General features: G+C 47.3%; 1 protein-coding gene across 4 annotated transcripts in view; it reads right to left on the bottom strand.

The window, feature by feature from the left end:
- Positions 1–383: 383 nt before the first annotated feature.
- CENPP (centromere protein P) overlaps positions 384–24,130 on the bottom strand; it is a 748,246-nt gene continuing 724,499 nt past the window's right edge. For 3 of the 4 annotated variants that reach the window (XM_063940717.1, XM_063940716.1, XM_063940718.1), the window contains exon 9: positions 384–720. In XM_063940717.1, coding sequence (XP_063796787.1) covers positions 587–720 — 134 coding nt within the window. In that variant the 3' untranslated portion in view covers positions 384–586. The remainder of the gene's footprint in view (positions 721–24,130) is intronic. The other variant, XM_063940719.1, reaches the window with a different exon arrangement.

Consider the following 24,130-nt stretch of genomic DNA (forward strand, 5'->3'; position numbering starts at 1 on the left):
ATAGAACCGAATCGCATGTTGTGAGGATATCCTTCAAAATGATTAGCAATGCTTTTGTAACTAAATAGCATGGGAAGGCCAATTCATCTTTACTTTGTCTACTCTACAAAGTATTCCAAAAAGCCCTAGGTAGAAATTCATTTTTAAGCTGTTGTATTTGCTCCGTTACATCTCTACAGACAAGCCCTATATTCAGTAACTGTTCACTGTTTTTAAACATCTCTCCATAATGAGGTTCTATGTAGCTTAACCCAATCTCTCCGTGTAAAACTGACTTGATATGTCATTAGTTACCAGGGAATGCATTTAGATTTTACCTGTCCCACTTTGCACATCTGAACCATGCAAACAGTACATACAGTAGGGGTTGCTTTTTCTGGATCTCTCATTTAGTTTTAATGGTTTATTTATTTTCCATGTTATGATAAATTATATATAATGTGCCATGTTTACTGTACATACAGCATGTCTTATGTATATGGTTTGTAAATCCAAAACAACTACAAGGTTTATATTCAATAAAAATATTGCAATTTCAGAAGTGGAAGATGTTACTTATTCATTGCTCCGTATTGTAGTTCCTTCCTTAGTCACTGGCTTTTGTTAGGCAAAATGATTGAATGATATTCTCAATGGACCCTTGAATGCCAAAGACCTGAAGTAGAGTCTTGAATCCCAGTGCAGCAGATTCCAGTACTCCTGTTTTATCCAGAGCTGCTGCTGTAAGACAGGTAGCACAGTGTCAGCACGTACTCGTGTCTCTCCTCTTCCACACACCATTCCTACAAGCCAGACTGGCACTCAGAATTGATGCTGCCTTATGACTGTGCGTAGTACACACTTATGTACATAAACCCCCCCCCCCCCTTTCTATCATTCTAATTAACTCCCCCCATCTCCCACCCATACAAATACATCCACACTGTTTTACCTTCAAAATTCATGAAAGGCTCTTTTACCCCTCTGCAAACTGATCAGTTGCCTGCTTTTAGCTAAGCAAAAGACTTCTCATACTCTGACTTCCTCACCATTTTCAACCACTGTCTTCCCTAAAACCTTATGCTCTCTTGACCTCAAACTTAATGATCTCACATTAGACTTACTTCCCTTTACTGATGTCCCTCACACCATATCTTCCACATTGTTGACGACATGCTCTCCTATGCCTGCTGTCTTGAGGTCATATCTGACTTGACCATTGGCTTCCAGGCCCTGCTGCTCTAATATAAACACCAAAACCCTGATCTACTCGCTCATTATATCTTACCTTGACTACTGTAATCTCCTCATTCACTTTTCCCATCTACAACCCTTTCCCTTCTCTGTGAATCCCTTCTCTGGCTTCCCATTCTTTCCAGCGTTCAAATCACACTTCTAAAAACCCTTACTATCACTTCCCTTTTGTACATATCTTACAGTCACGAATAACCAAACAAAAACAGAACCTGGTGATGAGGTCCAATCAAAAGTAATCACCAAGCAGCGGCCACCAAGGGTATGCCTAACCCTCAAATATCTACATACAGAAATCTCTCCGGACGGCACTGGTAAACAGGTGTTTTATTCAACAGTAAATTAAAAAGTTAGCATATAAACAAAATATCACACTCATAGCCTCCCCTAAATGCCACTACACAACCAGTCAAAGCACAAGCTTATAGACTTAGGGGGATATTAAATTAGTGCAGAGTTTTCTGACAGTTGGAAAACCTGCACTAATTCGACAGTGTGGTATTCAATAGTGGGCGTTTGACAGTTTTTTTGCTCCATTTTTGTAATGCCATTTCAAATCTTTTTTTCTTTTTTTTTTTTGTCGAATCAGCATGGGTGAAAACGGACCAAAAAACTGTAAAACGCCAGCAAATTCAACAAAACACGTGGATCGGCGGTGAATTTGTCGTTCCACGTGGTTTTTGCCCAGGCGGACAAGTCGAAAAATCTGAATGAATTCATATTCGACCTATGCAAAGGCCATCCTACAAACGGGCGGAAAATGAAGTTTTCTCTGACGTCCTAGTGGATGCTGGGGACTCCGTCAGGACCATGGGGATTAGCGGCTCCGCAGGAGACAGGGCACAAAAATAAAGCTTTAGGATCAGGTGGTGTGCACTGGCTCCTCCCCCTATGACCCTCCTCCAAGCCTCAGTTAGGTTTTTGTGCCCGTCCGAGCAGGGTGCAATCTAGGTGGCTCTCCTAAAGAGCTGCTTAGAAAAAGTTTTTAGGTTTTTTATTTTACAGTGAGTCCTGCTGGCAACAGGCTCACTGCAACGAGGGACTTAGGGGAGAAGAAGTGAACTCACCTGCGTGCAGGATGGATTGGCTTCTTAGGCTACTGGACACCATTAGCTCCAGAGGGATCGAACACAGGCCCAGCCATGGAGTCCGGTCCCGGAGCCGCGCCGCCGACCCCCTTGCAGATGCCGAAAAGTGAAGAGGTCCAGAAACCGGCGGCAGAAGACTTTTCAGTCTTCATGAGGTAGCGCACAGCACTGCAGCTGTGCGCCATTGTTGTCACACACTTCACACCAGTGGTCACGGAGGGTGCAGGGCGCTGCGGGGGGCGCCCTGGGCAGCAATGAGATTACCTTGTTCTGGCTAAAAAATACATCACATATAGCCCCTGGGGCTATATGGATGTATTTAACCCCTGCCAGGTCTCAGAAAAACGGGAGAAGAAGCCCGCCGAAAAGGGGGCGGAGCCTATTCTCCTCAGCACACAGCGCCATTTTCCCTCACAGAAATGCTGGTGGGAAGGCTCCCAGGCTCTCCCCTGCACTGCACTACAGAAACAGGGTTAAAACAGAGAGGGGGGGCACTTATTTGGCGATATGATTATATATATTAAGATGCTATAAGGGAAAAACACTTATATAAAGGTTGTCCCTGTATAATTATAGCGTTTTGGTGTGTGCTGGCAAACTCTCCCTCTGTCTCCCCAAAGGGCTAGTGGGGTCCTGTCCTCTATCAGAGCATTCCCTGTGTGTGTGCTGTGTGTCGGTACGTGTGTGTCGACATGTATGAGGACGATGTTGGTGAGGAGGCGGAGCAATTGCCTGTAATGGTGATGTCACTCTCTAGGGAGTCGACACCGGAATGGATGGCTTATTTAGGGAATTACGTGATAATGTCAACACGCTGCAAGGTCGGTTGACGACATGAGACGGCCGGCAAACCAATTAGTACCTGTCCAGGCGTCTCAAACACCGTCAGGGGCTTTAAAACGCCCATTTACCTCAGTCGGTCGACACAGACACGGACACTGACTCCAGTGTCGACGGTGAAGAAACAAACGTATTTTCCATTTGGGCCACACGTTACATGTTAAGGGCAATGAAGGAGGTGTTACATATTTCTGATACTACAAGTACCACAAAAGAGGGTATTATGTGGGGTGTGAAAAAACTACCTGTAGTTTTTCCTGAATCAGATAAATTAAATGAAGTGTGTGATGATGCGTGGGTTTTCCCCGATAGAAAATTATTGGCGTTATACCCTTTCCCGCCAGAAGTTAGGGCGCGTTGGGAAACACCCCTTAGGGTGGATAAGGCGCTCACACGCTTATCAAAACAAGTGGCGTTACCGTCTCCAGATACGGCCGCCCTCAAGGAGCCAGCTGATAGGAGGCTGGAAAATATCCTAAAAAGTATATACACACATACTGGTGTTATACTGCGACCAGCGATCGCCTCAGCCTGGATGTGCAGCGCTGGGGTGGCTTGGTCGGATTCCCTGACTGAAAATATTGATACCCTTGACAGGGACAGTATTTTATTGACTATAGAGCATTTAAAGGATGCATTTCTATATATGCGAGATGCACAGAGGGATATTTGCACTCTGGCATCAAGAGTAAGTGCGATGTCCATATCTGCCAGAAGATGTTTATGGACACGACAGTGGTCAGGTGATTCAGATTCCAAACGGCACATGGAAGTATTGCCGTATAAAGGGGAGGAGTTATTTGGGGTCGGTCCATCGGACCTGGTGGCCACGGCAACAGCTGGAAAATCCACCTTTTTAACCCCAAGTCACATCTCAGCAGAAAAAGACACCGTCTTTTCAGCCTCAGTCCTTTCGTCCCCATAAGGGCAAGCAGGCAAAAGGCCAGTCATATCTGCCCAGGGATAGAGGAAAGGGAAGAAGACTGCAGCAGGCAGCCCATTCCCAGGAACAGAAGCCCTCCACCGCTTTTGCCAAGTCCTCAGCATGACGCTGGGGCCGTACAAGCGGACTCAGCTGCGGTGGGGGGTCGTCTCAAGAGTTTCAGCGCGCAGTGGGCTCACTCGCAAGTGGACCCCTGGATCCTACAAGTAGTATCCCAGGGGTACAGATTGGAAGTTCGAGACGTCTACCCCTCGCAGGTTCCTGAAGTCTGCTTTACCAACGTCTCCCTCCGACAGGGAGGCAGTATTGGAAACAATTCACAAGCTGTATTCCCAGCAGGTGATAATCAAAGTACCCCTCCTACAACAAGGAAAGGGGTATTATTCCACACTATATTGTGGTACTGAAGCCAGACGGCTCGGTGAGACCTATTCTAAATCTGAAATATTTGAACACTTACATACAAAGGTTCAAATCAAGATGGAGTCACTCAGAGCAGTGATAGCGAACCAGGAAGAAGGGGACTATATGGTGTCCCTGAACATCAAGGATGCTTACCTCCATGTCCAAATTTGCCCTTCTCACCAAGGGTACCTCAGGTTCGTGGTACAAAACTGTCACTATCAGTTTCAGACGCTGCCGTTTGGATTGTCCACGGCACCCCGGGTCTTTACCAAGGTAATGGCCGAAATGATGATGATTCTTCAAAGAAAAGGCGTCTTAATTATCCCTTACTTGGACGATCTCCTGATAAGGGCAAGGTCCAGAGAACAGTTGGAGGTCGGAGTAGCACTATCTCAAGTAGTTCTACGACAGCACGGGTGGATTCTAAATATTCCAAAATCGCAGCTGTCTCCGACGACACGTCTGCTGTTCCTAGGGATGATTCTGGACACAGTCCAGAAAAAGGTGTTTCTCCCGGAGGAGAAAGCCAGGGAGTTATCCGAGCTAGTCAGGAACCTCCTAAAACCAGGAAAAGTGTCAGTGCATCATTGCACAAGGGTCCTGGGAAAAATGGTGGCTTCTTACGAAGCGATTCCATTCGGCAGATTTCACGCAAGAACTTTTCAGTGGGATCTGCTGGAAAAATGGTCCGGATCGCATCTTCAGATGCATCAGCGGATAACCCTGTCTCCAAGGACAAGGGTGTCTCTTCTGTGGTGGCTGCAGAGTGCTCATCTACTAAAGGGCCACAGATTCGGCATTCAGGACTGGGTCCTGGTGACCACGGATGCCAGCCTGAACGGCTGGGGAGCAGTCACACAAGGAAAAAATTTCCAGGGAGTGTGATCAAGTCTGGAGACTTCTCTCCACATAAATATACTGGAGCTAAGAGCAATTTACAATGCTCTAAGCTTAGCAAGACCTCTGCTTCAAGGTCAGCCGGTATTGATCCAGTGGGACAACATCACGGCAATCGCCCACGTTAACAGACTGGGCGGCACAAGAAGCAGGAGGGCAATGGCAGAAACTGCAAGGATTCTTCGCTGGGCGGAAAATCATGTGTTAGCACTGTCAGCAGTGTTCATTCCGGGAGTGGACAACTGGGAAGCAGACTTCCTCAGCACGACTTCCACCCGGGAGAGTGGGGACTTCATCGGGAAGTCTTCCACATGATTGTGAACCGTTGGGAAAGACCAAAGGTGGACATGATGGCGTCCCGCCTGAACAAAAAACTGGACAGGTATTGCGCCAGGTCAAGAGACCCTCAGGCAATAGCTGTGGACGTTCTGGTAACACCGTGGGTGTACCAGTCGGTGTATGTGTTCCCTCCTCTGCTTCTCATACCTAAGGTACTGAGAATTATAAGACGTAGAGGAGTAAGAACTATACTCGTGGCTCCGGATTGGCCAAGAAGGACTTGGTACCCGGAACTTCAAGAGATGCTCACAGAGGACCCATGGCCTCTGCCGCTAAGAAGGGACTTGCTTCAGCAAGTACCATGTCTGTTCCAAGACTTACCGCGGCTGCGTTTGACGGCATGGCGGTTGAACGCCGGATCCTAAGGGAAAAAGGCATTCCGGAAGAGGTCATTCCTACCCTGGTCAAAGCCAGGAAGGAGGTGACCGCACAACATTATCACCACAGGTGGCAAAAATATGTTGCGTGGTGTGAGGCCAGGAAGGCCCCACGAAGAAATTTCAACTCGGTCGATTCCTGCATTTCCTGCAAACAGGAGTGTCTATGGGCCTCAAATTGGGGTCCATTAAGGTTCAAATTTCGGCCCTGTCGATTTTCTTCCAGAAAGAATTGGCTTCAGTTCCTGAAGTCCAGAAGTTTGTCAAGGGAGTACTGCATATACAACCCCCTTTTGTGCCTCCAGTGGCACTGTGGGATCTCAACGTAGTTCTGGGATTCCTCAAATCACATTGGTTTAAACTGCTCAAATCTGTGGATTTGAAATATTTCACATGGAAAGTGACCATGATGTTGGCCCTGGCCTCGGCCAGGCGAGTGTCAGAATTGGCGGCTTTGTCTCACAAAGGCCCATATCTGTTTGTCCATTCGGACAGGGCAGAGCTGCGGACTCGTCCCCAGTTTCTCCCTAAGGTGGTGTCAGCGTTTCACCTGAACCAGCTTATTGTGGTACCTGCGGCTACTAGGGACTTGGAGGACTCCAAGTTGCTAGATGTTGTCAGGGCCCTGAAAATATAGGTTTCCAGGACGGATGGAGTCAGGAAAACTGACTTGCTGTTATCCTGTATGCACCCAACAAACTGGGTGCTCTTGCTTCTAAGCAGACGATTGCTAGTTGGATGTGTAGTACAATTCAGCTTGCACATTCTGTGGCAGGCCTGCCACAGCCAAAATATGTAAATGCCCATTCCACAAGGAAGGTGGGCTCATCTTGGGCGGCTGCCCGAGGGGTCTCGGCTTTACAACTTTGCCGAGCTGCTACTTGGTCAGGGGCACACCCTGGCTGAGGAGGACCTGGAGTTCTCTCACTCTGTGCTGCAGAGTCATCCGCACTCTCCCGCCCGTTTGGGAGCTTTGGTATAATCCCCATGGTCCTGACGGAGTCCCCAGCATCCACTAGGACGTCAGAGAAAATAAGATTTTACTTACCGATAAATCTATTTCTCGTAGTCCGTAGTGGATGCTGGGCGCCCATCCCAAGTGCGGATTGTCTGCAATACTTGTACATAGTTATTGTTACAAAAAAATCGGGTTGTTATTGTTGTGAGCCGTCTGTTCAGAGGCTCCTACGTTTGTCATACTGTTAACTGGGTTCAGATCACAAGTTGTACGGTGTGATTGGTGTGGCTGGTATGAGTCTTATCCGGGATTCAAAATCCTTCCTTATTGTGTACGCTCGTCCGGGCACAGTATCCTAACTGAGGCTTGGAGGAGGGTCATAGGGGGAGGAGCCAGTGCACACCACCTGATCCTAAAGCTTTATTTTTGTGCCCTGTCTCCTGCGGAGCCGCTAATCCCCATGGTCCTGACGGAGTCCCCAGCATCCACTACGGACTACGAGAAATAGATTTATCGGTAAGTAAAATCTTATTTTTTTTCGACTAGTCAAAGAAACTGCACTAACTGAATACATTCTCTCACACGTTTGTTACTATGGGGGCATTCTGTGTAGCCAGAAAGTGGGGGCAATATCTGGGAGCTATAAAAATGTATTTTCTCTTACGTCCTAGGGGATACTGGGAATCCATTTAGTACCATGGGGTATAGACTGATCCACTAGGAGCCATGGGCACTTTAAGAAATTGATAGTGTGCGCTGGCTCGTCCCTCTATGCCCCTCCTAACAGACTTGGTTTAGAAAATGTGCCCTGAGGAGCCGGTCATGTTTCTGGAAGCTCCTGAAGAGTTTTCTGCATTTATTTTCTGTTTGTTGTTTTCAGGCAGGATTGAATGGCACCAGCCTGCCTGCTTCGTGGGACTTAGGGGGGGAAAACGGCCCAACCTCTCTCAGGGTTAATGATCCCGTTCCCGCTGACAGGACACTAGCTCCTGAGGGAACTATTCACAAGCGCCACCACAGCGAGCGTACATTCCCACAGCACGCCGCCACCCCTAACAGAGCCAGAAGAAAGAAGAGTGGTGAGTACTAAGCCGGCGTCCTGGTTAGTGGGTCGCCGGCCATTATGGCAGCATGAGGGTACAGAGACGCACAGCTTCTAAACGGGGTGGACTGTGTCTCCCGCTGTGTAAGGACACAGACGCTGAACAGTGGACACAGTACCCAGACTGACAACAAAGCCATCAAAGGAGTCTGTCTCCATTTTATACAGCCAGTATAAAAAAAGAGCAGGAAGACAGCACCATTGAAGGGGCAGCGCTTCACTATGAGTGGATCCAGCAGCTCACCGGCGCCATTTTCCATCTGCAGCTGACAGACGCTGACTCATAGGGACGCGCAGCTCCTCCGGAGAGACTCCAGATTACCTCAGCAGTACCAGGGGGTCATAGCAGGTGAGGAGTGCTTATTAGTGTACTAAATTCCCAATCTAGGTACTTAGTCTGTGAACCGGCTAAGCTTGGCAGTAGCGTTAAGGGTACCGTGTGCTGGTTCCATACTCGCTCTGTGTCTCCCTGGAAGGGCTTTTTGTGGGTTAATTGTGCATTTAACCTTTTCCTGTGTGTGTGCTGTCACTATACAGTATGTCAAGCAAAGAGTGTGTTTCATGTAAGGCAGTGTTCCTCTTCCCCAGGGGGTTCACTAGTGTGTACTCAATGTAGTGTCCCTTCCCAGGCTAGTGGGGCAGAACCAGCATGGCTGAACTCCATTAGGGGGAATGATTTCTACAATCCCTACTAAATTATCTCAGACAGAGAAAGAGACGCAATACTTAAGACAATCTATGACCGAATTTATGAAAAGAGACTTGGTACCAGAGCTGGATTAAGGGGGGGGGGGGGGGGCCCGGGGGATACGTACCCCCTGGGCCCCCCTTTCCAAAAGGGCCCCCTGCCACACCGCAGATCAGATCTCTCTTCCGATCCGATCTGCGGTGCTGTGCTCCCCGGCTCCCGTCCTCACTGCAGCAGCTGCGCACAGACAGGACAGCTGAGCGACGGCTCAGCTCATACGTGCACGCAGGGGGGGTTTCAGAGTACCTGGAAACCCCCCCAGCCCACTGATCTATCGCACAACTTACCGATACATTTTTTTTTTTTTATGGAGATGGAGGAGCTCCGCAGGGTGTGTGTAGAACGCGGCAGCTGTCTCCACATATTTTCTGAACGCGGGAGGCTGCCTGAATGACCAGTAGAGGGAGCTCCTCTCAGGAAGTTCCCTTGGGGAGAGCTGGTTAGGCTGTACGGATGTGAGGCTCCACGGAGTGGCACGGACTGCAGAAGCCAAAAGTTTTGTGTCTCTTTCGGGGGAGCTAGGCTGGAAGAGCGATGTGTGGGTGACTTTGATGATGGCTGGGTCAGTACTCCGTAATCCCATCTGCAGGAGTGTGTGTGACTCTGACTCGCATTCCTGGGTATATGGGGGGGGGGGGGCTTTTATAAATAATGGGTGCTTATTTACTATTTTCTTGCTTTACATGGCTGTTTTATTTTATTGTGAAAAAGGTGTGTGTGTGTGACAGTGTAAATGTGCTATTTACTGTAACTGTGTGTGTGAGTGAGACATGCATGTGTGCTATATACTGTGTGTGTGTGTGTGTGTGTGTGTGTGTGTGTGTGTGTGTTTGACATGCATGTGTGCTATATACTGTAACTGTGGTGTGTGTGTGTCATACATGTGTGCTATATACTGTAACTGCATTGTGTGTGTCATACATGTGTGCTATATACTGTAACTGCGTTGTGTGTGTCATACATGTGTGCTATATACTGTAACTGCGTTGTGTGTGTGTGTCATACATGTGTGCTATATACTGTAACTGCGTTGTGTGTGTGTGTGTGTCATACATGTGTGCTATATACTGTAACTGCGTTGTGTGTGTGTCATACATGTGTGCTATATACTGTAACTGCGTTGTGTGTGTCATACATGTGTGCTATATACTGTAACTGCGTTGTGTGTGTGTGTGTCATACATGTGTGCTATATACTGTAACTGCGTTGTGTGTGTGTGTCATACATGTGTGCTATATACTGTAACTGCGTTGTGTGTGTGTGTCATACATGTGTGCTATATACTGTAACTGCGTTGTGTGTGTGACATACATTTGTGCCATATATTGCTGTGTGTGTGTTTATAACATACATGTGTGCTAAATATACAGCTGTATGCGTGTGTGTCAGACATACATGTGTGCCATATCTATATAGCTGTATTTTTTATATATATATATATATATATATATATATATATATATACACTGTATATAAAAAAATCAATGATGGCACTCCTCTGTCTGTGAATCATCCATCGATTAACACCCTTCTTCAGGGTACACACACACATTAATTATATATATATATATATATATATATATATATATATATATATATATATATATATATATAAAATTATTATTATTTTGGAAATCCCCCTGCAAAAATCCTGCGTTTGCCTCTGGCTCAGCTGTCCAATAATGTATCAATGAAACAGCCTGCGTGCCCAGCCAATGACTGAGCGGCAGGCTGCTTCATTCATACTTTATTGGACAGCTGAGCCGTCGGTCAGCTCAGCTGTCCCGTCTGTGCGCCCGCTGCTGCAGAGGGGACAGGAGTGCAGGGCAGGAGGTCCGCCGTGTGCTGCTTGGGGAGGCAAATATAATATAAATATATATATATATATATATATATATATATATATATATATATATATATATATATATATATATATATATCAACAGCTGTGACCGGCACTCCTACAGCAAAGGACAAATACCCGGGTGCCTTCCCATGGCACCACAAGGCCCAGCAAACAAAAACAATGTAATGGGCGGCACTCCAATGGATTTTAAGAAATCATACAGCTCACCAAGACAGCTTCGTTCAACGTTTCAGGTGCCTTTATTTACACCTTTCGTCAGGATACAAAATGACAAAACAAACATACCTTATATAACACCCAGCGTGTATGACACGCCACGCGCCTCTAGCTTCCGGCGCCGACGTCACAAACGCCGTCCCCTACTGTGACGTAGGCGGGATGGTTGTCATAACACCATGTAGAGCTTCAGGCGCATAGCGTCCTTCTCCAGCAAGCCGCTCTAACCATGCCTCATGGGCGGGGCGGTTGTCATAGCGACCTGTTCAACAAACCGCCTGCACGCCGGGCTGTCAGAGCAAGGAGCCCGTGGCATACCCTGTGTGAAAACGCCGCTGTATGCGGCGGATCAATCCCCATGTAGAACTAATGGAACTGAGTGACATCACACTCAGTCCAGGTCGCTCCAATGAGAATAACAACGTGAGAAACTCAAACCCACACCAAACACCAGCACCAGAGGGGACAAGAAGTAGAAATAATTAGATTAGAATGGAAGTCCAATGCAGCTGTGCAAACTATATCAAAGCCTAACCACAACATACAAGGCATGGCATAAATAGGTGGTTGCCATTCGGATATAAATATGGAATCTACAAAAATAATGGATATAGGATCAATTCCATAAACATAGGACCAAGATAATTACATTATCATCTACTGATTGTATAAACCAAGCCACATGGGCATGGTATCTAGGACTAGAAGCCTAAACTTAAAAACAACAATGCAAGGAATTCAAATAATTTAGATAACTAATCCTTATGGCAACCACTAGAGGCCCATAGACACACTGGAGCAAAAGTAAAGGAACAAAGATGCAGATCAATGTGAACAAAATATTCATAGAAAGCAAAGGAGGGAGAGATTTTCATTCAATCCCAATGGGGCGACAGTATTGAACTCGAAGATCCAACTGCAATAATTTCCTATTGCGATCACCTCCCCTAGACATAGGGGGAACATGATCGATAAGTTTATATCGAAGCGCTGCCATCGTATGTCGTGCTTCCCTAAAATGTCTAGCAACGGGCTGTTCAATCTCCTTCCCTTCCAAAGCCTGCCTTATGGCCGACCTGTGTTGCGCTGCTCGTTCTCTGAAGGTACAGGTGGTCTTACCAATATAGGCAAGACCGCAGGGACATTTGATAATGTAGATCACGAATTTAGACGTGCAGGTTAAAACATGCTTGATGGGAATTTTCTTTCCTGAGTGCGGATGTAGCACTACTGGACCTACTTCAAGGTACCTGCATGTAGTGCAACCTAAACATCTATATGAACCAGGGTTTTTAGTAAGGAAGTGTGAACGTAGTTCCATTTTCTCAGCCGTAGTATCATTGTGAACCAACCAATCTTTGAGGTTACGTCCCCTCCGATGACAATTCAACACCCTGTATTGATTAAGGGATGGCAAAGATTTATCCGTCTTAATGATTGGCCACAATTTTCTAACCTTCTTCCTCACTATTGTGCTTGCAGTGTTGAAGGTGGTAATTAACGGAATTACCTTCTCTGAAGTTTTTTCTTTCCGCTGCAGACATTGTGTACGTGGAAGTGCTAATGCTTTTCTTTTGGCACTTTCAAGATCCTTCATTGGGTACCCTCTCTCAAGGTATTTCCCAATCATTCTGTCCAATTCCAACTCACAATCATCCTGATTACTGATGATACGTCTTGCACGAAGAAATTGTGAAAAGGGTAAACCCTTCTTCATAGCCATAGGGTGAAAGCTATTGGCATGCAGTAACGTATTTTTATCCGTGGATTTATGATACACTGATGTCTGTAGATGGTTCTCATGTCTCGTAATCTGCACGTCCAGATAGTGAATAACGTCAGCGCTACATTCAAACGTGAATTTAATGTTGGCATCCAGATGGTTAATAGCCTGCATCCGGTCCTTGAATTCTTCAGGAGTGCCAGCCCAGATTAGCAGCAGGTCATCTATGTAGCGTGTAAAAAGAATTAGTCCCTCTGCAAAAGATGGATTTTGTAGAAATAGCCGCTTCTCTATATTCAGCATATAGGCATTTGCAAAGGCCGGGGCTACATTACTCCCCATAGCGCAACCGAGCCGCTGCAGGTAAAAATGTCCATCAAAGTAAAAGAAATTGCGTTTGAGTGTCTTCTCCAGCAAAACAAGAAAGAATCCCACGTCTGGCCCTTTATAGTTGGAATTGCCGGACAGTAGTGACCTCACGGCCTCAATGCCCTCCGAATGAGGGATGTGCGTATATAAACTTACTACGTCCACGCTCGCAAGTGTGCATATTGCTGGAAGCTGCGTGAGATTCTGTAGTAGTAGTAATAGCTGGGTAGTGTCCAACAGGACCGTAGGTTCCGCTTGAATGACAGGCTGTAGAAAACTATCCAAGTATTTAGAGATGTTACTAAAGAGGGATCCACGGGCCGAAATTATAGGGCGTCCTGGGGGGGCGTCCAGATCTTTATGGACTTTTGGCAGCGTATACAAAAGTGGTGTTATGGGATGGTCAACCGTTAGTGCTTTCAGGGTTTGCTTGTCTATGATAGCATCTTGATGAGCTTGCGTCAGGATCATATCGATCTCTTGCTTGAACCTGATCGTTGGGTCTGAGCCCAACTTACAATATACAGCCTGATCATTTAGTTGGCGGTAAATCTCAGCATTGTATGCTGGTAGATCTTGTAGCACTATAGCTCCACCCTTGTCGGCTGCCCTTATAACTACAGATCTATTTTTACTTAGATCTTGCAACGCTTGAAACTCCCCTTTAGATAAATTAGTAGGAACTCTGGAAAGTTTGCTAGCCTCATGATCGACACCACCTTCCAACATGCGAGCGTAACTCTTAATGGCTGCATTATGGGTTTGAGGTTCAAAGATAGATTTTGGCCGTATAGAGTGTTTGCTGGATACAACCTCTTCCACGGAAGTGCCTTTCTCACAAAATTCCTTTAATTTAATGTTTCTCTGGTGCTTCCAGGAATCCACCTTCCAATCAAATTGGTTAAACCTGGTTACTGGTACAAAGGATAACCCCTTGTTAAGTAATGAGGATTCCTCTGCAGTTAAAGTGTGGGAGGAGAGGTTGATGATGAGGTCGCTTTTAGGTCTTAGCGTTTTTCTCTGCCTCTCCCCCTGCCCGCTCCGCCTTGTTTTGCGTAACCTCAAAGATTGGTCCCTGCGGTCTTGCCTATATTGGTAAGACCACCTGTACCTTCAGAGAACGAGCAGCGCAACACAGGTCGGCCATAAGGCAGGCTTTGGAAGGGAAGGAGATTGAACAGCCCGTTGCTAGACATTTTAGGGAAGCACGACATACGATGGCAGCGCTTCGATATAAACTTATCGATCATGTTCCCCCTATGTCTAGGGGAGGTGATCGCAATAGGAAATTATTGCAGTTGGATCTTCGAGTTCAATACTGTCGCCCCATTGGGATTGAATGAAAATCTCTCCCTCCTTTGCTTTCTATGAATATTTTGTTCACATTGATCTGCATCTTTGTTCCTTTACTTTTGCTCCAGTGTGTCTATGGGCCTCTAGTGGTTGCCATAAGGATTAGTTATCTAAATTATTTGAATTCCTTGCATTGTTGTTTTTAAGTTTAGGCTTCTAGTCCTAGATACCATGCCCATGTGGCTTGGTTTATACAATCAGTAGATGATAATGTAATTATCTTGGTCCTATGTTTATGGAATTGATCCTATATCCATTATTTTTGTAGATTCCATATTTATATCCGAATGGCAACCACCTATTTATGCCATGCCTTGTATGTTGTGGTTAGGCTTTGATATAGTTTGCACAGCTGCATTGGACTTCCATTCTAATCTAATTATTTCTACTTCTTGTCCCCTCTGGTGCTGGTGTTTGGTGTGGGTTTGAGTTTCTCACGTTGTTATTCTCATTGGAGCGACCTGGACTGAGTGTGATGTCACTCAGTTCCATTAGTTCTACATGGGGATTGATCCGCCGCATACAGCGGCGTTTTCACACAGGGTATGCCACGGGCTCCTTGCTCTGACAGCCCGGCGTGCAGGCGGTTTGTTGAGCAGGTCGCTATGACAACCGCCCCGCCCATGAGGCGTGGTTAGAGCGGCTTGCTGGAGCAGGACGCTATGCGTCTGAAGCTCTACATGGTGCTATGACAACCATCCCGCCTACGTCACAGTAGGGGACGGCGTTTGTGACGTCGGCGCCGGGTGCCGGAAGCTAGAGGCGCGTGGCGTGTCATACACGCTGGGTGTTATATAAGGTATGTTTGTTTTGTCATTTTGTATCCTGACGAAAGGTGTAAATAAAGGCACCTGAAACGTTGAACGAAGCTGGCTTGGTGAGCTGTATGATTTCTTAAAATCCATTGCAGTGCCGCCCATTACATTGTTTTTATATATATATATAATAAGAATTTACTTACCGATAATTCTATTTCTCGGAGTCCGTAGTGGATGCTGGGGTTCCTGAAAGGACCATGGGGAATAGCGGCTCCGCAGGAGACAGGGCACAAAAAAGTAAAGCTTTACTAGGTCAGGTGGTGTGCACTGGCTCCTCCCCCCATGACCCTCCTCCAGACTCCAGTTAGGTACTGTGCCCGGACGAGCATACACAATAAGGGAGGCATTTTGAATCCCGGGTAAGACTCATACCAGCCACACCAATCACACCGTACAACTCGTGATCCAAACCCAGTTAACAGTATGACAACAGAAAGGGCCTCTTAAAGATGGCTCCTTAACAATAACCCGAATTAGTTAACAATAACTATGTACAAGTATTGCAGATAATCCGCACTTGGGATGGGCGCCCAGCATCCACTACGGACTCCGAGAAATAGAATTATCGGTAAGTAAATTCTTATTTTCTCTATCGTCCTAAGTGGATGCTGGGGTTCCTGAAAGGACCATGGGGATTATACCAAAGCTCCCAAACGGGCGGGAGAGTGCGGATGACTCTGCAGCACCGAATGAGAGAACTCCAGGTCCTCCTTTGCCAGGGTATCAAATTTGTAAAATTTTACAAACGTGTTCTCCCCCGACCACGTAGCTGCTCGGCAGAGTTGTAATGCCGAGACCCCTCGGGCAGCCGCCCAAGATGAGCCCACCTTCCTTGTGGAGTGGGCTTTTACAGTTTTAGGCTGTGGCAGGCCTGCCACAGAATGTGCAAGTTGAATTGTGTTACAAATCCAACGAGCAATCGACTGCTTAGAAGCAGGTGCGCCCAACTTGTTGGGTGCATACAATATAAACAGCGAGTCAGATTTTCTGACTCCAGCCGTCCTTGCAATGTATATTTTTAAGGCTCTGACAACGTCCAACAACTTGGAGTCCTCCAAGTCGCTAGTGGCCGCAGGCACCACAATAGGTTGGTTCAGATGAAATGCTGATACCACTTTTAGGGAGAAAATGCGGACGAGTCCGCAGTTCTGCCCTATCCGAATGGAAGATTAGATAAGGACTTTTATAAGATAAAGCCGCCAATTCAGATACTCTCCTGGCAGAGGCCAGGGCTAGTAACATAGTCACTTTCAATGTGAGATATTTCAAATCCACCTTTTTCAATGGTTCAAACCAATGGGATTTGAGGAAATCTAAAACTACATTTAGATCCCACGGTGCCACCGGAGGCACCACAGGAGGCTGTATATGCAGTACTCCCTTGACAAAAGTCTGGACCTCAGGGACAGAGGCCAATTCTTTTTGGAAGAATATTGACAGGGCCGAAATTTGAACCTTAATGGATCCCAATTTGAGACCCATAGATAATCCTGATTGCAGGAAATGTAGGAAACGACCCAGTTGGAATTCCTCCGTCGGAACCCTCCGATCCTCGCACCACGCTACATATTTTCGCCAAATGCGGTGATAATGTTTCACGGTGACTTCCTTCCGTGCCTTAATCAAGGTAGGAATGACTTCTTCTGGAATGCCTTTCCCTTTTAGGATCTGGCGTTCAACCGCCATGCCGTCAAACGCAGCCGCGGTAAGTCTTGAAAAAGACAGGGACCCTGCTGTAGCAGGTCCCTTCTCAGAGGTAGAGGCCACGGTTCGTCCGTGAGCATCTCTTGAAGTTCCGGATACCAAGTCCTTCTCGGCCAATCCGGAACCACTAGTATTGTTCTTACTCTTCTTTGCCGTATGATCTTCAATACCTTTGGTATGAGCGGCAGAGGAGGAAACACATACACTGACTGGTACACCCAAGGAGTTACCAGTGCGTCCACAGCTATTGCCTGTGGATCTCTTGACCTGGCGCAATATTTGTCCAGTTTCTTGTTGAGGCGAGACGCCATCATGTCTACAATTGGTCTTTCCCAACGGTCTATTAACATGTTGAAGACTTCTGGATGTAGACCCCACTCTCCCGGATGAAGATCGTGTCTGCTGAGGAAGTCTGCTTCCCAGTTGTCCACGCCCGGGATGAACACTGCTGACAGTGCTATCACGTGATTCTCCGCCCAGCGAAGAATCTTGGCAGCTTCTGCCATTGCACTCCTGCTTCTTGTGCCGCCCTGCCTGTTTACATGGGCGACCGCCGTGATGTTGTCCGACTGAATCAACACCGGCTTTCCTTGCAGGAGAAGTTCCGCCTGGCTTAGAGCATTGTAGATTGCTCTTAGTTCCAGAATGTTTATGTGAAGAGACTTTTCCAGACTCGTCCATACTCCCTGGAAGTTTCTTCCTTGTGTGACTGCTCCCCAGCCTCTCAGGCTGGCGTCCGTGGTCACCAGGATCCAATCCTGAATGCCGAATCTGCGGCCTTCTAATAGGTGAGCCTTCTGCAACCACCACAGAAGTGACACCCTTGTCTTTGGTGACAGGGTTATTCGCAGGTGCATCTGCAGATGCGACCCTGACCATTTGTCCAACAGATCCCTTTGGAATATTCTTGCATGGAATCTGCCGAATGGAATTGCTTCGTAAGAAGCCACCATTTTTCCCAGGACTCTTGTGCATTGATGTACTGACACTTTTCCTGGTTTTAGGAGGTTCCTGACCAGATCGGATAACTCCTTGGCTTTTTCCTCTGGAAGGAAAACCTTTTTCTGAACCGTGTCCAGAATCATTCCTAGGAACAGCAGACGAGTTGTCGGGATTAAATGGGATTTTGGAATATTCAGAATCCACCCGTGTTGTCTTAGCACCTCTTGAGATAGTGCTAAAGCTGTCTCCAGCTGTTCTCTGGACCTTGCCCTTATTAGGAGATCGTCCAAGTATGGGATAACTAATACGCCTTTTCTTCGAAGAAGAATCATCATCTCGGCCATTACCTTGGTAAAGACCCGAGGCGCCGTGGACAATCCGAACGGCAGCGTCTGAAACTGATAGTGACAGTTTTGAACAATGAACCTGAGGTACCCCTGGTGTGCGGGGTAAATCGGAACGTGTAGATACGCATCCTTGATGTCCAAGGATACCATAAAGTCCCCTTCTTCCAGGTTCGCTATCACTGCTCTGAGTGACTCCATCTTGAACTTGAACTTTTTTATGTAGAGGTTCAAGGACTTCAGATTTAGAATAGGCCTTACCGAGCCATCCGGCTTCGGTACCACAAATAGAGTGGAATAATACCCCTTTCCTTGTTGTAATAGGGGTACTTTGACTATCACCTGCTGAGCGTACAGCTTGTGAATGGCTTCCAACACCCTCTCCCTTTCGGAAGAGACGGTTGGTAAGGCAGACTTCAGGAAACGATGAGGAGGATCCGTCTCTAATTCCAACCTGTACCCCTGAGATATTATCTGCAGGATCCAGGGGTCTACCTGCGAGTGAGCCCACTGCGCGCTGTAATTTTTGAGACGGCCCCCCACTGTCCCCGAGTCCGCTTGAGAGGCCCCAGCGTCATGCTGAGGTTTTTGCAGGAGCCGGGGAGGGCTTCTGTTCCTGGGAAGGAGCTGCCTGTTGGTGTCTCTTCCCTCTTCCTCTGCCTCGTGGCAGGTACGACAAGCCCTTTGCTCTCTTATTTTTGTAGGAGCGAAAAGGCTGCGGTTGAAAGGTCGGTGCCTTTCTCTGTTGGGGAGTGACTTGAGGTAAAAAAGTGGATTTCCCGGCAGTAGCCGTGGCCACCAAGTCTGATAGACCAACTCCAAATAACTCCTCCCCTTTATACGGCAAAACCTCCATGTGACGTTTTGAATCCGCATCGCCTGTCCACTGTCGTGTCCATAAGGCTCTTCTGGCTGAAATGGACATAGCACTCACCCGAGATGCCAGTGTGCAAATATCCCTCTGTGCATCACGCATATAGATAAATGCATCCTTTATTTGTTCTAACGACAGTAAAACATTGTCCCTATCTAGGGTATCAATATTTTCAATCAGGGATTCTGACCAAACTACTCCAGCACTGCACATCCAGGCAGTTGCTATAGCTGGTCGTAGTATAACACCTGCATGTGTGTATATATTCTTTTGAATAACTTCCATCTTTCTATCTGATGGATCCTTAAGTGCGGCCGTCTCAGGAGAGGGTAACGCCACTTGTTTGGATAAGCGTGTGAGCGCCTTGTCCACCTTAGGGGGTGTTTCCCAGCGCGCCCTAACCTCTGGCGGGAAAGGGTATAATGCCAATAACTTTTTTGAAATTATCAACTTTTTATCAGGAGCAACCCACGCTTCATCACACACGTCATTTAATTCTTCTGATTCAGGAAAAACTGTTTGTAGTTTTTTCACACCATACATAATACCCTGTTTTACGGTATCTGTAGTATCAGCTAAATGTAACGTCTCCTTCATTGCCAAAATCATATAACGTGTGGCCCTACTGGAAAATACGTTTGAATTTCTACCGTCGTCACTGGAATCAGTGCCCGTGTCTGGGTCTGTGTCGACCGACTGAGGCAAAGGGCGTTTTACAGCCCCTGACGGTGTTTGAGGCGCCTGGACAGGCATTAATTGATTGTCCGGCCGCCTCATGTCCTCAACTGACTGTTTAAGGGAAGATAAACCATCACGTAATTCCACAAATAAAGGCATCCATTCTGGTGTCGACCCCCTGGGGGGTGACATCTGCATATTTGGCAATTGCTCCGCCTCCACACCAATATCGTCCTCATACATGTCGACACCACGTACCGACACACACCGCAAACTCACAGGGAATGCTCTAATGAAGACAGGACCCACTAGCCCTTTTGGGGAGACAGAGGGAGAGTCTGCCAGCACACACCACAAAGCGCTATATATACAAGGGATATCCTTATATTAAGTGCTCCCTTATAGCTGCTTTAATATATATATATATAGCCATTAATGTGCCCCCCCTCTCTGTTTTACCCTGTTTCTGTAGTGCAGTGCAGGGGAGAGACCTGGGAGCCGTTCTGACCAGCGGAGCTGTGACAGAAAATGGCGCCGTGTGCTGAGGAGATAGGCCCCGCCCCTTTTTCGGCGGGTTCTTCTCCCGCTATTTTTCCAGTCAGGCAGGGGTTAAATATCTCCATATAGCCCCTATGGGCTATATGTGAGGTATTTTTAGCCTTGTATAAGGTTTATATTTGCCTCTCAGAGCGCCCCCCCCCAGCGCTCTGCACCCTCAGTGACTGCCCAGTGAAGTGTGCTGAGAGGAAAATGGCGCACAGCTGCAGTGCTGTGCGCTACCTTATGAAGACTGAGGAGTCTTCAGCCGCCGGTTTCCGGACCTCTTCACGCTTCAGCATCTGCAAGGGGGTCGGCGGCGCGGCTCCGGGACCGGACTCCACGGCTGGGCCTGTGTTCGATCCCTCTGGAGCTAATGGTGTCCAGTAGCCAAGCAGCAAATCCACTCTGCATGCAGGTGAGTTTACTACTTTCCCCCTAAGTCCCACGTTGCAGTGATCCTGTTGCCAGCAGGACTCACTGTAAAGAAAAAAACCTAAACTAAACTTTCTCTAAGCAGCTCTTTAGGAGAGCCACCTAGATTGCACCCTTCTCGTTCGGGCACAAAATCTAACTGGAGTCTGGAGGAGGGTCATGGGGGGAGGAGCCAGTGCACACCACCTGACCTAGTAAAGCTTTACTTTTTTGTGCCCTGTCTCCTGCGGAGCCGCTATTCCCCATGGTCCTTTCAGGAACCCCAGCATCCACTTAGGACGATAGAGAAATATATATTCTGCCTTCTCTATTAGGGGCCCCACTCTCTTAAGTGCCCCGGGCCCCCCATGGTATTAATCTGGCTCTGCTTGGTACCCAAACCAGCGTCTCAGTCCCCTGTCATTTGTCCGCAAAAACGCACTTTGGCCCATATCCTGCAGTCTGACTCGGAAGGGGAGGGGTCAGAAATGGAGGAGGGTGAGGTGGACTCATAGGTGGGGGAGGGCACTCTTTCGCAGGGAATAGAAGCTATCAGAGAAGTTCTAAATATCCCTGATAAGGTGACAGAGGAGACTGAGGAATCTCATTTTAATATAAAATAGAAATCCTCAGTCACTTTTCCTGTGTCAAAGGAACTTAATACCCTGTTTGAAGAACCGTGGGTTAGTCCTGATAGGAAATTTCAAATTTCATGTTAACATCCTTTCTTTTCCTCCTGAGGATAGGAAAAAATGGAAGAATCCACCGATAGTGGATGCATCAGTATCCAGGCTTTCAAGAAAAATTGTATTGCCTGTCCTGGGTGCAGCCTCCCTAAAAGACTCGGCTGATCATAAAATTGAGACTACGCTCAAATTCTTGTATACTGCTGCTGGGGTGGCCCAGAGTCCCACTATAGCATGTGGGTGGATTACTAGAGCCATTGCCAAATGGTCGGGTAACCTGATTGAAGAGTTAGACACCTTGCCTCAAGAGGAGGTTATCTTATAACTACAGAATATACAGGACTCTGCGAATTTTTATGGTGGAAGCCATAAAAGAAACAGGCTTGCTTAATGCACACACTATGGCTATGGCAGTGTCTGCACGCAGGGGTCTATGGCTATGCCAGTGGACTGCGGATGCGGACTCCAGGAATGGCGTGGAAGGCTTACCTTTCACAGGCGAGGCCTTATTTAGAGATGAACTAGACAAATGATCTCCAAAGCTACTGCGGGCAGTCCACATACCTTCCTTCTGCAGCTCCCCCAGCTATGAAGGCCTACTCAGGTCCCAATTTACAGTCCTTTCGGACTGCCAAGTTTAGGTGCAAACCCAGAGGTTCTTCTTCAGCCACCAGAGGTGCTAGAGGTAAACCACGCAAACCAGCAACTGCCAGTTCACAGGAACAAGGCTCAGCCTGGAAGACTGGCAGGTGGGAGCCCAGCTAAAAATTTTCAGTCACATCTGGACAATTTCATGTCAGGATCCCTGGATCATAGATCTTATTTCCCAGGGCTACAGACTGGAGTTCCAGGAGCTCCCACCTCAAAGATTATAACTTTACAAGACGCCATTCAAAAACTGGTACAGACTCAGGTCATTGTTCCAGTTCCACCTCAGCTGCAAAACAAGGGGTACTATTCCAACTTGTTTGTAGTACCGAAACCGGACAGTTCGGTAAGACTGATTCTGAAGCTCAAGTCGTTGAACCCGTACTTACGAGTGTTCAAATTTAAGATGGAGTCTCTGAGAGTGGTGATCTCCGGTCTGGAGGAGGAGGAATTCCTAGTGTCTCTGAATATCAAGGATGCATACCTTCACATTCCGATCTGGTCGCCTCATCAGGCTTATCTACGGTTTGCACTGCAGGACTGTCACTACCAGTTCCAGGCCCTGCCATTTGGTCTCTCCACGGCACCGAGGGTGTTCACCAAAGTGATAGCAGAGATGATGTTTCTACTCTGCAAACAGGGAGTGTACATAATTCCGTACCTGGACGATCTTCTGATAAAGGCACTGTCCAGGGAGCGGTTGTTGGACAACATTGGCCTCAACCAGACTACTCCTGGATCACGGGTGGACTCTGAACCTACCAAAATCTCACCTAGAACCAAAACAGATGCTTCCTTTCCTGGGAATGATACTGGACACAGAGCATCAGAAAGTGTTCCTTCCCTTGGAAAAGGCAATGGTAATCCAGGCGATTGTTCGGGCTGTCCTGAAGCTAAAAAATAAGAATTTACTCACCGTTAATTCTATTTCTCGTAGTCCGTAGTGGATGATGGGAACTCCGTAAGGACCATGGGGAATAGCGGGCTCCGAAGGAGGCTGGGCACTCTAGAAAGATTTATGACTACCTGGTGTGCACTGGCTCCTCCCACTATGACCCTCCTCCAAGCCTCAGTTAGGACACTGTGCCCGGACGAGCTGACATAATAAGGAAGGATTTAGAATCCCGGGTAAGACTCTTACCAGCCACACCAATCACACCGTACAACTCGTGATACTATATCCAGTTTGACAGTATGAAAACAACTGAGCCTCTCAACAGATGGCTCAACAATAACCCTTTAGTTAACAATAACTATTTTCAAGTATTGCAGACAATCCGCACTTGGGATGGGCGCCCAGCATCCACTACGGACTACGAGAAATAGAATTACCGGTGAGTAAATTCTTATTTTCTCTGACGTCCTAGTGGATGCTGGGAACTCCGTCAGGACCATGGGGATTATACCAAAGCTCCCAAACGGGCGGGAGAGTGCGGATGACTCTGCAGCACCGAATGAGAGAACTCCAGGTCCTCCTCAGCCAGGGTATCAAATTTGTAGAATTTTGCAAACGTGTTTGCCCCTGACCAAGTATCTGCTCGGCAAAGTTGTAAAGCCGAGACCCCTCGGGCAGCCGCCCAAGATGAGCCCACCTTCCTTGAGGAATGGGCATTTACAGATTATGGCTGTGGTATGCCTGCCACAGAATGTGCAAGCTGAATTGTACTACAAATCCAGCGAGCAATAGACTGCTTAGAAGCAGGAGCACCCAGCTTGTTGGGTGCATACAGGATAAACAGCGAGTCAGAGTTTCTGACTCCAGCCGTCCTGGAAACATATATTTTCAGGGCCCTGACAACGTCTAGCAACTTGGAGTCCTCCAATTCACTAGTAGCCGCCGGCACCACAATAGGCTGGTTCAGGTGAAACGCTGACACCACCTTAGGGAGAAATTGGGGACGAGTCCTCAATTCTGCCCTATCCATATGGAAAATCAGATAAGGGCTTTTACATGATAAAGCCGCCAATTCTGACACTCGCCTGGCCGAAGCCAAGGCCAACAACATGACCACTTTCCACGTGAGATA

Source organism: Pseudophryne corroboree, chromosome 9 (genome assembly GCF_028390025.1).
Source record: "Pseudophryne corroboree isolate aPseCor3 chromosome 9, aPseCor3.hap2, whole genome shotgun sequence".
NCBI lineage: Eukaryota > Metazoa > Chordata > Amphibia > Anura > Myobatrachidae > Pseudophryne > Pseudophryne corroboree.